At 34.4% G+C, this 14,001-nt stretch overlaps 1 protein-coding gene and 1 long non-coding RNA gene across 2 annotated transcripts; both read right to left on the bottom strand.

Moving 5' to 3' along the window:
* Window positions 1-8,700: 8,700 nt before the first annotated feature.
* LOC123309606 (uncharacterized protein K02A2.6-like) lies at window positions 8,701-10,967 on the bottom strand. Its single transcript, XM_044892799.1, has 2 exons — window positions 10,122-10,967; window positions 8,701-9,423 (listed from the first exon to the last, which is right to left on the bottom strand). Exons 1-2 carry the CDS (start codon window positions 10,965-10,967, stop codon window positions 8,701-8,703), a joined length of 1,569 nt encoding a protein of 522 aa, XP_044748734.1.
* A 337-nt stretch (window positions 10,968-11,304) lies between these two features.
* On the bottom strand, window positions 11,305-12,336 carry LOC123310015. Its single transcript, XR_006537311.1, has 3 exons — window positions 12,052-12,336; window positions 11,792-11,972; window positions 11,305-11,719 (listed from the first exon to the last, which is right to left on the bottom strand). It is a non-coding gene; the product is annotated as an uncharacterized LOC123310015 (long non-coding RNA).
* Between the last annotated feature and the right edge of the window lie 1,665 nt (window positions 12,337-14,001).

Raw genomic sequence — 14,001 nt, 5'->3', positions numbered from 1 at the left:
CCGTATTCTTCATAGTTCAGGTATTTTTCTATCGATACCCTAGGATTCCAATATTAGAAATGGGATGCAATAAAACTTCATTCTGTTGTCGGCAAGTGTCTTTGAAGCAATAATATCTGAACTGTCATATGGCTTCTTTCGAAAATGGGAGAATACAAAACAGATGATGAAGTTTTAACACCATATTGCGGATTTTCTTGCACCAAAATATTCCTTAAAAAGCTTCATCTGAGACTGAACATCTGTTCTGCCTCGAAGTTGTAGATTGTAGAAGAAGACGAGCAAATTCAAATCTATCTTGAGTTGATATTCGGTTCAATACTTGGTATATAGCTACCTAGCTTGTGAAAATGTCGAAAGTTCGATTCGAGGATATCAGTGAAATAACGGAATAACCGTCTCAATTTTTTGTTGGTGTATATTTTCTGTTACGAGGCCTTTTCAACGGACTCAAAAGTAAGTATATTTTTTCATCATGCATATTCATCTAAATTGCTGCATTAATTTCCTTCATTACTTATCCACTTGCCCTATCGGGAAGACACGATTTATTTTTATTTCCCCGTTTGAGTATGTCATCGACTAATTAACATCAAATAGCATAGGACGCATCTCAAAAACTAAATCCTTTTGTGAGCCTTCTAATCAATAAATTCCGAAATTTGAAAAAATTTCGAGTTCAATTAGGAAATATAAATTTTAAAATTCCCGAACTTATTTTTGTTGATGAATTGAAATGTTTTGTTTTTTGGATAAAAGTCACTTTACATATTATTTAGAACTCTTCGAGAGCTATTCAGAACTCTTCTGCGATCAAGTTTTGCCAACATAGAAAATATAAATTTCCAAATTCCTGACCTTATTTTTGCTGATAAATTGAAAAGTTTTGTTTTTTCGATAGAAATCACTTGACATATTTTGTAGAACTCTTTGAGCGCTATTCAGAACTCTCATCAGAACTCTCTGCGATCAAGTTTTGCCAACATGGGAAATATAAACTTTCAAATTCCTGACCTTATTTTTGCTGATAAATTGAAAAGTTTTGTTTTTTTGATAAAAGTCACTTGACATATTTTGTAGAACTCTTCGAGCGCTATTCAGAACTCTTATCAGAACTCTTCTGCGATCAAGTATTGCCAACATAGGAAATATTGGTTTTCAAATTTCTGATCATATTTTTGCTGATAAATTGAAAAGTTTTGTTTTTTCGATAAAAGTCACTTGAAATATTTTGTAGAACTCTTTGAGCGCTATTCAGAACTCTGATCAGAACTGAAATATCTCCAATTTTTTTTTCTCAAAATGATTTTTTTCGAGAGTCAAAAACCTGTGTACTAATTTTTTTTTTGATTTTCGCAGAACTCTTTCTAAAATCTATCAAGAACTCTAGAACTCTTCCTTCTTCAACGAAGACAGCATCAGAACTAATTTTTTCGAGAAAGACGGCGTCGCGTGAAATTAGCGCCACCAAATTGTTTTTTTCATTAAAATCCACGATTTGCCGGAACTATTCAAAATTTTCATCAGGAACTCCAGAACTCTTCCAAATCTACCCAGAACTCCAAAAAAAATTGTATTTTTCGAAAAAGTCGGCGCCAACTTCACATGAGTGATACTCTTATTGTTTTTTTGATCCATTATTACATCTTGAAGACAAACACAATTTACTGTTCTCAATATTTCTTCTTGATTTTTTTCTGCTTCCAACACTGCATTCCTACTAAGACAGTTTGCTTCTAAATTGTACTTTTCAGGGTTGTATTTTATCTCCATATCAAACTGTGACAGAAAGAGAGTGAGGTCGCCAAATCCACCAATTGTATCTATAGATACTATTTCGAATGGCTCTTTTGATGGATCTAGTTGTGAAAGCGAGCCATAATTATTCTTAATTCTTGTTTTATTCTTTATGCGGGTCTCGCATCAGGTTGAACATAGGTTTTTTATATTATTCAAGAAAATTAGTGATGTATAATAAGGTGAAAGTATGGATATCATCTGATTAATCCCAATATGACCCATTTTATAGTGAATTTTTTTTATTAGATCCCTACTGCATTCTTCCGTCAGAATAATTTTTTCTCTTTTGTTTTTCTTCTTGAAAAAACCATCTTTTCTTTGTATTAAACTTTTATCTTCTATCCTGATATTCTTATTGTTTTTTTGATCCATTATCCATCTTGAAGACTAACCCAATTTACTGTTCTCAATTTTTCTTCTTTATTATTTTCTGCTTCTAACACTGCATTCCTACTGAGACAGTCTGCTTTTAAATTGTACTTTCCAGAATTGTATTTTATCTCCATATCAAACTGTGACAGAAAGAGAGTGAGGGCCTTATTCTTCATCTGGTCTCGTTTTTATATTCAGATCCTGAAGTGGTTAATGGCAATAAACACTTAGTTGAATGTTCTTCCCATCAACAGGTGTTGCCAATGAAGTACTGCTTCTAGGACTGCTAGTGTTTCTTGGTATATAGCTTTCTTTCTTTTTTGTGCCTCATTTAACTCATGAATTATGGCACTTTTTGGTATATATTCATTATAAAAATTTATTTTGACCGGTGCTGCGAACGGGCTATAGGATTCCTAAATAATTTCTTTTTTTAAGAGTTCTGCAATTTGTGATTCGATTTCTGTTTTATCTTTCATAGTACACCTATACGGTCTTTTGTTACAATATTTATCTATTTGTAAATCAATTCTGGCCTCATAATCTTTAACAAAGTCATATATCAGGTAATTGGACTTTAATAAATAAACGACTTTTAACAACGCCGACGTTTCGGAGCTCGAGTTTCTCCTTTCTCAAGGCTGAAATATACATGAATTTACAGGTGATAATTTTTAATCATACTATGGTTTCCACATTCACCTAGTTGAAAACAATTTAGGTGGAACTATCCATATATAAATTACTACAATAAGTCGATGTATTCATATCTGCTCAAACATGCACGGCGATCAATTCAAATTTGCAGGTGAAATCAAAGAATATTATGCTTTATGTTACATAGAAGCCACAAATTTGGTGTTGTCCCTAATCTAATGTTCAATAGAATCAAATATAACATAATCTAATTACAATAAATAAACGTCACAGAACCAAATTACTATAAAGTTACAGATAACGACACAAACAATATATTATAACAATTGAAATCTCTCGATTAGCAAGTACAAAGAAACATATTATTCCAACCAACAACATCAAATCAATAAGCTGTTGAACAATGAGCTGAGACCTTGCACATCTTCCCTATGGTTTACTGTTTTATTTGTTTTTATATGTATCATTTCACTTATATTACGGCTGTATTGGCGACATTCATTATACAGAATTGACACTCGCTCAAAGTTGAATTTATGACCTGTCTTAAAAGAATGATCAGCTTAAGCGGTTTTATTCCTATTATCAAAATTGTTAGTGTCACATTCATGTTGTCTAATTCTTTCTTTCGAGTACTTCTTCGTTTGGCCAATATAGCAACTATCACAATTATGACAAGGAATTTTATATATTAATTCAGTTCTAAACTGGTCTGGTACTCTATCCTTCAAACGAGTAAAGAATATTTTCGTGGTCTTTACGATATAAAATGCACAACTGCAGCAAAAATTCTCGAAAATGTGATTTATTTTATTACTTAATTTAGGGAGGTAAAGAAATCTAAAATATTTGACATCCCCTTGCGGGACTGTAGATGTCATGTCAATCTTAGGTCTCAAGTGATTATCCAACAACCTGCTGATTAAATAAGATGGGTAATTATTGTTTTTTAAGATACTCTTTATTTTCGAAAGGTTTTCTCGTTTATATTTTTCATTACTCAATTTTAAAACTCTACTTATCAAGTTATTCATTACATTCAATTTTTGTTGCATACTGTGGTTACTTGAAAAATTAAGGCAACGGTTACTGTTAGTGGACCAATTTTTAATGATATTGTTCCCATCCCTCATCAACAAAGGATCCAAAAATGGTACTAATAGGATGGTATCATCTACATACATTTTCATAAGTGGTACATCAAAGTTTAAACGACTCTTCACAAACTCAAACACCTCATTCATGACTAAGTTGGCCAAAATAGGACTAGTGGGTGATCCCATGGCAGTACCTTCTAGTTGTTTGAAAAAAACACCAGCATGAACAAAATATCCACTATCAAAACACACTTCAACTAGTCTGATGAACTCTTTTATTCTCGTCGCCAAATTATGTGATGTATTTGAATGATATCTATCGCTTTGCAACAATTAAAAAACGACTTTTTTATGACGTATACTTCAATATCCTGTTGCTACAATACCACTGATTCATTTTTACATCAGATCGCAATCAGAACATATTTTGACTTAGTGGGGAGTTTGACACATGACAATATAAAATATGAAATTGTAACAAATATATTACAATAATGAATAATTTAAATCTGCCTTGATTATTTGCATTGGAGTAATTTCTACACTTGAATGATTGGAATTATTATAACTTACTAAAGCAAGAGATAATTTATTTTGAAAAGTAGACAAAATTGAAGATTATTGAAGCCGTTGCTAGGCCTCAACTGACTTATGGATCAGTTGCCTGGGGTTTCGCGGAAAAGAGCCATATCAAAAGAGGGGGATTTCTCAATTTGGGTTATCAATGCATATGCAAGTTTAAACTGAATAATTATGAGTTTCATTCATGATTTTTCCAAATGCACCGCGAAAACTATTCAAAATCATTCTATAAATATGGGGTTTTAAAATTCAAAACGTTTTGTTTCTGGTTTTTGATTTGGCAACAGCGCCTACTCACAGCCTTGAGCCTTCTAAAGGAATAGCCCGGAACAACGCCACAGCGGCAACGTCGCCTGTAGGCACAGAAATTCGAAGCGTAAGTCAGAGCCAAAATCTCTCTGCGTAAGCCATTGAAGTCTATAAGAACTGGAAGGGCCTCTTAGGTACTGAAATACGACGAAAAGTGTGTCCAACTGAGACGGAAGATGTAGAGCAACCCAATCTCTTTCTAATGGTTCGGCAACCAATCGAATAACCGCATCAGACGTCAGACGCAGCAGTCGTCTCACTCGAACGCCCCGCCCCGGGTTGTTTTTGTTTACATCGTTATAAACCAATTGACAGAGCTCAGAGAGAGATAGATTTCTCTACATCTTCCCTTTCAGTCTTCCTCAGTTTTCCTGCATGCCCTTCCAGTTCTCTTAGTGTTCAATGGCGTAAGCGTAACGTCGAGAATGTCGAGATATCATTCAGTACAGCAGTTAGTTCGAAAGGTTTCACACGTGGTGTTGTTTATGTTCGATAAATCGTTGAATTTTCGTGAAAAACCGGCGAGAAATAAGTGCGATATAGTTTGAAGTGAAGCGGATCTCGTCTAGTTCTGGGCGAATCTTCTTCCGAAATTTGGGTGAGATAATTTGATATCGAGATCAACTAGTGTGAAAAATGTTGTGAAAATGTTGTTTTCCCTCCTGCAGAAGCAATCATTATTTTCCTAAAACAGAAATGATGTAAGTTGTTTCAAGTTTCCAAAAGATGAAAACCTTAAGCTTATGGGTAAAAGCTATCCCACGAAAAAATTTCACTCCAAGCACTTATAGCGTCGCTCGAGCCTCGCTTATAGCTCGGTTTGCGAGAAACATTTTGAGGAAAGTGATATTATTAGGGATGTGAAATATTTACTTCCGGATGGAACCACTAAAATGTTATTATTGAAAAACCCAAAACTACAACCAGACGCTTTCCCAAAAATTCTTCTAAATTTGCCAAAATCTTTTTCGAAATCAACCCTCAAGCTTAGAAGGAATGAGATTATTACTTTAGTAGACAGGATAATGAAATAGAAACCTTTATGAGTTCAGATATTAGTAAAGATTTTGATGACCTTAATAACAACTACCTATTCCACTAAAACTCAAGTCAGAGCCAAAATCTCTCTGCGTAAGCCATTGAACTCTATAAGAACTGGAAGGGCCTCTTAGGTACTGAAATACGACGAAAAGTGTGTCCAACATAAGTCTAGTTCTCAGAGCTTCGTAGTGTCGCCAGCGACAATCCCCACTCCTTCCTACATTCTCACATGACGTGTTGTGTTCTCCGCTGTCATAAACAGCTGATTGTCAAATACGATTGAAAAAGTCTATTCTATTTTGAATTTATATTACCTACATATATCTTTTCAAAAATGAATTTTCGAGTTGCTCACACCATAATGTCCGAAGTAAACATGGTGTTCGAACTAAAATTGTGTAAATTTTACATTAGTACTGAGGCCATGAAAGTATTCAATAACTTGGGCAAGTCGAGCAGTATTTTGGGAGGAAATGAATAATTATGCCATCAGTTTGTCTCTGATGCCATCCTCTTGCATATGGATGTGGAGGCCAAGGAAATAGATACAGTATAAGATAAGAAGTTTTATTCAAATGACTCGAGACAAGAGACGACTAAAATTATTGGATGCTATTGAAAGAGCTATTCAAATATATGGGTTATATTCTATACTCAATATATTTATGCTGTATGTGTTGTATATTTTTCTACTGGATATAATTTTATACTGTTCCTATTTTTGAACCAATTATATTTTCATATTGTTTCTGTTTTATATTTAGGTATAGTAAATACACCTTTTGTATAGAACTGTGCATCTTTTCGAGATTATTTAATAGAACCACATTACATCATATTATGTATAACATTTTAAAAAACTATTCGATCCATGTGTAAATTGCTTGTACAAACGCTGAACGAATAATCAGGAACAATGGTTGTTGTGTTTTGATGTAATCAAATGAAGAAATGAGAACCACTCGTTTTACAACTTTATTCCTCATAAAAATAAAACTTCGTACAGGTGTTTTTCTATCTTTGCTACAATACTCGAACTGGTTAATTACATTTTATAATATCGGCTTGCGCCGGATTCGTATCCCTCCTACTACGCGCTGCGCACATAAATGCGTAAATAGTCTTGAAAATATAAAATATAACAATTCCTCCCTCTCTAAGTTTACAAAGGTTCCATACCTAACCTTGATGGTGCTTTTCGTATGCGTGTGGACCTGCTTAGGGTACAAGGATCATCTGGAGCAGGCAACTGTTTTGGTATTTCAGTTTGAGGAGCTTTAGTTATGTTCAATGTCTGTTCAGAATCTTTATTCTCCTCAGTATTTTCCCTACAGGAATTTTCTAAATTTATCTCAGAATTTTGAGCTGATTCTGTTGAAATCAAAACAGGATCCAGAGTAGGATTGGATGGTGTATGGCTAATCATTAATGGTGTTTCTTGACCTATTGAACGTATCTGGTCAACATGCCGTTTCCAAATTCGTGAATCATCTAGTCGAACTAAATAAGTTAAATTACCTAGGACTCTTTCAATGACACCGAACTCCCATTTATGAGAGTGTAAATATTCTCTAGTCATAACTCTCTCCCCCTCCTTAAATTTTCTCTGACAACCATTGTCTGTGTTAATTGATTTTGAAATATTTCCCGGTGGTAATAATAAATCCAGTTTAGTTCTTGTATTTCTACCGAACATTAGGGTGGAGGGACTTACGCCAGTTATAGAATGAGGCAATTTTCTGTTGTTCATTAGAAATTTTGATAAGTTTTTCTCAATGTCATTTTCAGTGTGTCCTAATGTTTTTATCACATTTTTGAAAGATTGTACATATCTTTCTGCAAGTCCATTGGTTGCAGGATGATATGGTGGCGATAATTTATGGAAAATGTTGTTTTCCTTCAAGAAATTTTTGAATTGAAAAGACGTAAATGTGGGTGCATTATCACTTACTATGACCGATGGTAAACCGAAGGTACCAAATATTTTTCTCAGTAAAGGAATTAAAGTCTGGACTGTCATATTTTTGACTAAGTGTATTTCTGGCCAACGACTATACGCATCCACTAGAATGAAGAGATAGTGTTTCATAAACGGTCCAGTGAAATCGATATGAACTCTTTCAAAAACAGTTTTAGCCTGTTCCCAAGGATGAAATGGATATTTGGGAGGGTTATTTTTGAATTTATTACATTCTAAACAATTTTTAACCTTCTGCTCAATATCTTCGGAAATTCCTGGCCACCAACAATAACTTCTGGCGATTTGCTTGGTTTTAATTATACCTGTATGTATAGCATGCAGTTCATCCAAGACCTTTCCGCGTAACGTTTTAGGTATGACATCGGTTTGTCCTCTAAACAAACAATTTTGTAGTAATGAAAATTCTGTTTGATATAATATGTTGAAACGATCTCGTTTATGTACTAGTTTCCCACGTCGCAATGCTCAGTAAAGAGCGTGAAATGTCTACCATAGAGGTAGTAGAAGAATTTTTTTAACACCGAAAATGATACTATGAGCTTCCTTGTCTATTTGTGAATACCTTTGTTGAACTGAAGATAAAACTTGTGAAGCAAATTGTATAGGCCTCTCTGTACCATCCGGATATATATGCGACAGCACAGCCCCGACAGCATAGGGACTAGCATCGGTAGCTAATATTAAAGGTAGTTGTGGATCAAAATGAGCAAGTACCCTATCTGACATGATTTCTTTTTTTACCGTATCAAAGGCTTTCTGACATTTTGCGTCCCATTTGAATACTACGCCGTCTTTTAGTAAATTGTATAACGGATATAACTTAGAGCTCAAATTCTTTAGAAATCTGCCATAATAGTTTATTTAACCAGTGAAAGCTCTAACTTCTGTTTTATTTTTAGGTATTTTTGCATTTTGAATAGCCTGAATTTTATTTAGTGCTTTATGTATTCCAGTCTTATCAATAACGTAACCACAATATTCTATTTTGTCTTTCATGAATTCAGATTTATCATAATTGATTCGAATATTGTGCTTAGCTAATCTAGACAAAACCTCCTCTAGACGTTCGTAATGAGTTTCGTCGTCTGGTGCCGTTATTTTGATATCATCTATGAATACAGATACTCCGGGTATGTCTTTAAGTATGTTTTCTATTTCTCTTTGCCAAATGGCTGGGGCGCTAGCAACTCCATACCATAAACGAGTACATTGATAAAGACCTTTATGCGTACTTAATGTCAAAAGTTTCTGATCTTCCGGATGAACTTCCATTTGTAAGTAAGCTTGCTGTAAATCTAATTTTGTAAATTTATCTCCCCCTGACATTGTTGCAAATAATTCTTCTATTGAAGGTAACGGGTGTTCGTCAATAATTAAATTAGGGTTTAGAGTTACTTTGAAATCTCCGCATATTCTTATATTACCATTTGCTTTAACAACCGGAACTATTGGTGTAGCCCATTCTGATTGATTTACTTTGACTAAAATATTCTCTTTTTCTAACCTACTCAATTCTTCTTCAACTTTATCTTGCAAAGCATACGGAATTTTCCTAGCTTTAACAAAAACCGGCTTCGCGTTATCCTTCAACCTTAAGCGAGCTTTGAGATTAACAGCGGGTTTCATAAAACTCTTACTGCCCGATCAACGATTTGACAGACACTGGATTTCAAAAACGAAATCACTAAAACTTTTTCATTCCTACATATATTGAACAAGAAGCAATTTAGAATCATTGAATAGATGTATATAGATCATAATTTGATTCTAGAATTGAATTCCGAATTCTTATGGCTGAATTATTGATTGAAAACAAATTGACGTTTATGTGTCAATCAAGCGTTGATTTCCCGATAGAGCTTTATGAAACCGGGGGTGAGTATTTTACCCATAGAATTATCTGAAAGAACTGGGTATTTATGTAAAATATTTTGTAAATTTTGTTCACGACCAATTTTATTAAAATTTTCGAGTTTTATGTTTAGTTGACGTATCCACTCCCGACCTAAAATAGGCAATCTATCTGTATTGACAATGTAGACATTCAAATGTTTTAGTTTGCCCTCGTATACGCATTTCACCCTTGAAAAGCCAACAACATCCAAAACTCTCTTACAATATGTAACCAATTTCAGATCTGTCTTATGGATTTCTAATTTGGGAAATGACTTTTTAAACAATGCATGACTCATTATTGTGACAGCAGCTCCACTGTCCAGTTCAAAATTAATTAATTTATCTTCAATTTTGATTTTTACCATGTATTTATCTCTGTAACTTACATGTTCTGATTCTACCGCAAAAATTTCCTCAATTTGATTGGTATGCTCAGCTTTCCTGGAGCTTTGTCTGCCTTTGAAACATACCTTTGCCAGATGACCCTTGACTTTACATTTCGAACAGATAGAAGAGATGTATTTACATGTATTCGCAAAGTGAGAAGGAGAGCCACATATGTAACAATAAGAAGACTTATTAGAATTTTTATCATTAGAAGAAGGCTTTGAAGAAGCCTTGATTTTCAAAGGACGATCACCCATTTGTTTTCCACATTTAATACTATTCACAGAAGAACTGGTCACGTTATTCCGATGAAGTTGTGCTGCATCCCTGGCAGAAGTTTCCATGCTGATCGCTACCTCTAAGGCTCTCTCGATTGTCAAATCCTTCATCTCCAATAGCCTGCTTTGAATATTTTGGGTTCGTAGACTAAAAACAAATTGGTTCCTAAGGGCTTTCTTCAAGTAATCACCAAATTTGCAAGTTGTTGCCAGGCGTTGTAGGGCCGTCAAATATTCTTGAACACTTTCCCCATCATTTTGTTTTCTTTGAAGGAATCTAAAATTTTCTGAAATTTCCAACGGCTCAGGATTGTAATGGTTCTTCGTTTCTCTTATAAGGTCTTCGTAAGGTGTATCATTGGGGTTTTGGGGTGATATTTTATCACATAGAACGTCATAAGCATCTGGCCCCATGTAATGGAGTAAATAGGCCGCTCTTTTATCATCAGGCACTTGAAAAACTTCGAATGCGCTTTCCAATCGCATTAACCAACGATCGAATTTTTTGGTAATATCGTAGGTCTCGATCGAAAATACTGTATGAATGGAATGTGTTGGGGCAGCCATTTTGTGATCTTCGCAAATCTCACGTGTTCGACTTAATTAAGTATTTAAGTTTATCCAATTAATGTAGGATCGTTTCTTTCTCGTCGCCAACTGTTGTGTTCTGATGTAATCAAATGAAGAAATGAATGAAATGAGAACCACTCGTTTTACAACTTTATTTCTCATAAAAATAAAACTTCGTACAGGAGTTTTTCTATCTTTGCTACAATACTCGAACTGGTGAATTACATTTTATAATATCGGCTTGCGCCGGATTCGTATCCTTCCTACTACGCGCTGCGCACATAAATGCGTAAATAGTCTTGAAAATATAAAATATAACAATGGTCAGCCCAACACTTTCCGCATGGATCGGATCCAATATATTTCACAATCCTCATAGCAGCATTTTATCATAAAATGGTAATTTTTCCCTTCTTTACATGTACACCTATTCATCTGTACTGACCCTTTTGTGAAAAACTTCTCACAGAATATTTTGTTTCAAACAGCAAAACCCAGATATAATGCGAGCATTTGTAGGCTGATAAGCGCTTAAATGCTTTCATTTGCTGATTTGTTTAAAAACTGGTTGTGAAAACTAGAAAAACCACAATATCATAATATTCCATCAGGACTGTAACCTCGTATATCTCTTTCTTAAATGGCAAATGGATCAAAACCTCCAATCTTGTTTATTTTGTGTGAGTAACGTTCAGCTAGTTTTTGATTTGTTTTGGGAATTTCAATGAAATAGGCACTTTTTGTATTCACTGAAAGAAAATTGGAATTTAATTCAGGAGATCTTGACATATTTCTCATTTCAAAACGTGAAATTAGCTTACTTTTCATATATCTATTGGTCAAATGAATATTCATGGAGTACATAGCAGTGAACTCCCATGGTTCATTAGGAAGTTAAATACCTATCTGCCGCAGTGGCCTAGAGAATCCACCTTCTTCTCCTTATTTTATTTCGCCTTTCGCCACGAATATAAAGCTGTATACTTGTAGAAAAACTCCATTCTGAAATAAACAATAAATATGAAATGAAAGAATATTTCCTTTCTCCGTGATAATTATCATTGGTGTTCCATATATTTACCTGAATTTAGATGGAAAATATACCATGATTAAAAAATAGTGAAAAGAATAGCTAAAATCAAAAACAACTGTTTTTGCGGCTGACAGATAGGTTATATTTATTGTGATTGTCGCAGAAATTCCAGGTGTAGTTGGAATATTTCAACTACAAAAGGGGCGTGTCGCGACACTTCTCGACAACCAGAAATGAAAAGGAAGGGGTCAGGGGAAGTTTTGTTTACATGCTCTGATTGGCTGGAGAACTGTCGCTGGCGACACTACGAAGCTCTGAGAACCAGGCTTGAGACGGAAGATGTAGAGCAACCCATCTCTTTCTAATGGTTCGGCAACCAATCGAATAACCGCATCATACGTCGGACGCAGCAGCAGTCGTCTCACTCGAACGCCCCGCCCCGGGTTGTTTTTGTTTACATCGTTATAAACCAATTGACAAAGCGCAGAGAGAGATAGATTTCTCTACATCTTCCCTTTCAGTCTTCCTCAGTTTGCTTGCATGCCCTTCCAGTTCTTTTAGTGTTCGATGGCGTAAGCGTAACATCGATAATGTCGAGATATCATTCAGTACAGCAGTTAGTTCGAAAGGTTTCACACGTGGTGTTGTTTATGTTCGATAAATCGTTGAGTTTTCGTGAAAAACCGGCGTGAAATAAGTGCGATATAGTTTGAAGTGAAGCGGATCTCGTCTAGTTCTGGGCGAATCTTCTTCCGAAATTTGGGTGAGATAATTTGATATCGAGATCAACTAGTGTGAAAAATGTTGTGAAAATGTTGTTTTCCCTCCTGCAGGAGCAATCATTCTTTTCCTAAAACAGAAATGATGTAAGTTGTTTCAAGTTTCCAAAAGATGAAAACCTTAAGCTTATGGGTAAAAGCTATCCCACGAAAAAATTTCACTCCAAGCACTTATAGCGTCGCTCGAGCCTCGCTTATATGTAGGTCGGTTTGCGAGAAACATTTTGAGGAAAGTGATATTATTAGGGATGTGAAATATTTACTTCCGGATGGAACCACTAAAATGTTATTATTGAAAAATCCAAAACTACAACCAGACGCTTTCCCAAAAATTCTTCTAAATTTGCCAAAATCTCTTTCGAAATCAACCCTCAAGAAACCTTTGTGAGTTCAGATATTAGTAGAGATTTTGATGACCTTAATAACAACTACCTATTCCACTAAAACTCAAGTATCTGGATTGTAGGTTAAGAAATTAGAGAATAAGATTTATTTTTATATACTTAATTTTGAGAAATCATTATCTGTAGATGCTTCAGTTAAAATCGATAGGAGCCTTTTGAACCATTTGAAATTTTCGAAATTGTTCATAAAAAATTTTCATGTCATGATTTAAAATGGATTCTTCCTTTTGATCTTATCCTCAATAGGTGGTCTGAACTCACAAATTTACTTGCTAGATATAAAAATCTAACTATGAGATTTCAGCAACTGTAACATCTAGATTTATTGAAAAATTCTTTATTTTCTTTAGCGGCATTTTCAGTGGATAGCTTTAATTAAAATTTTAATAAACTCAGACAAGTAGAAATCATTACAGATCAATTGAGACAAATCATTAGGAATAAAATTAAGTACTCATCAAGTACAATAATCATGTCATTTATGTTATATTCTCAGTCAGCCAGCATCTTGTTTCGAATCAATGAGAAAATTTTTTATTTTACCTACTAAGAGGTATTTGAGATTAATTTCAACTTCTTTGCTAATTCCCACAGTGGTAATGAAAACTACCTCTTGAATGTACCTATCCTGTAATTTGCCATTATTAGATCGTGTCGTCGATCTTTTAGTTGAAAATCATCAACATAAGGTACTACGAGTCAAAAATTTCATTGATTTATTTAATTGTATGTTTGTTGTGCTCAAGAATTTATATTTTGTATGGCAAGAGATGACCCTACACCTTCTCGAGGTTCTTGCTGAACAATAAATTGAA

Source organism: Coccinella septempunctata, chromosome 3, assembly GCF_907165205.1.
Source record: "Coccinella septempunctata chromosome 3, icCocSept1.1, whole genome shotgun sequence".
Classification (NCBI taxonomy): Eukaryota; Metazoa; Arthropoda; class Insecta; order Coleoptera; family Coccinellidae; genus Coccinella; species Coccinella septempunctata.
The sequence above is the reverse complement of the archived record's forward strand: the minus strand, read 5'-3'. Positions and strand labels throughout refer to the sequence as shown.

Coding starts and splice junctions, on each gene's coding strand:
- LOC123309606 (XM_044892799.1), bottom strand. CDS start 10,967: ATGGCTGCCCCAACACATTCCATTCATACAGTATTTTCGATCGAGACC. Junction 9,424..10,121: donor TTGCGGTAGAATCAGAACAT/GTAAGTTACAGA, acceptor TTAAGGTTGAAG/GATAACGCGAAGCCGGTTTT.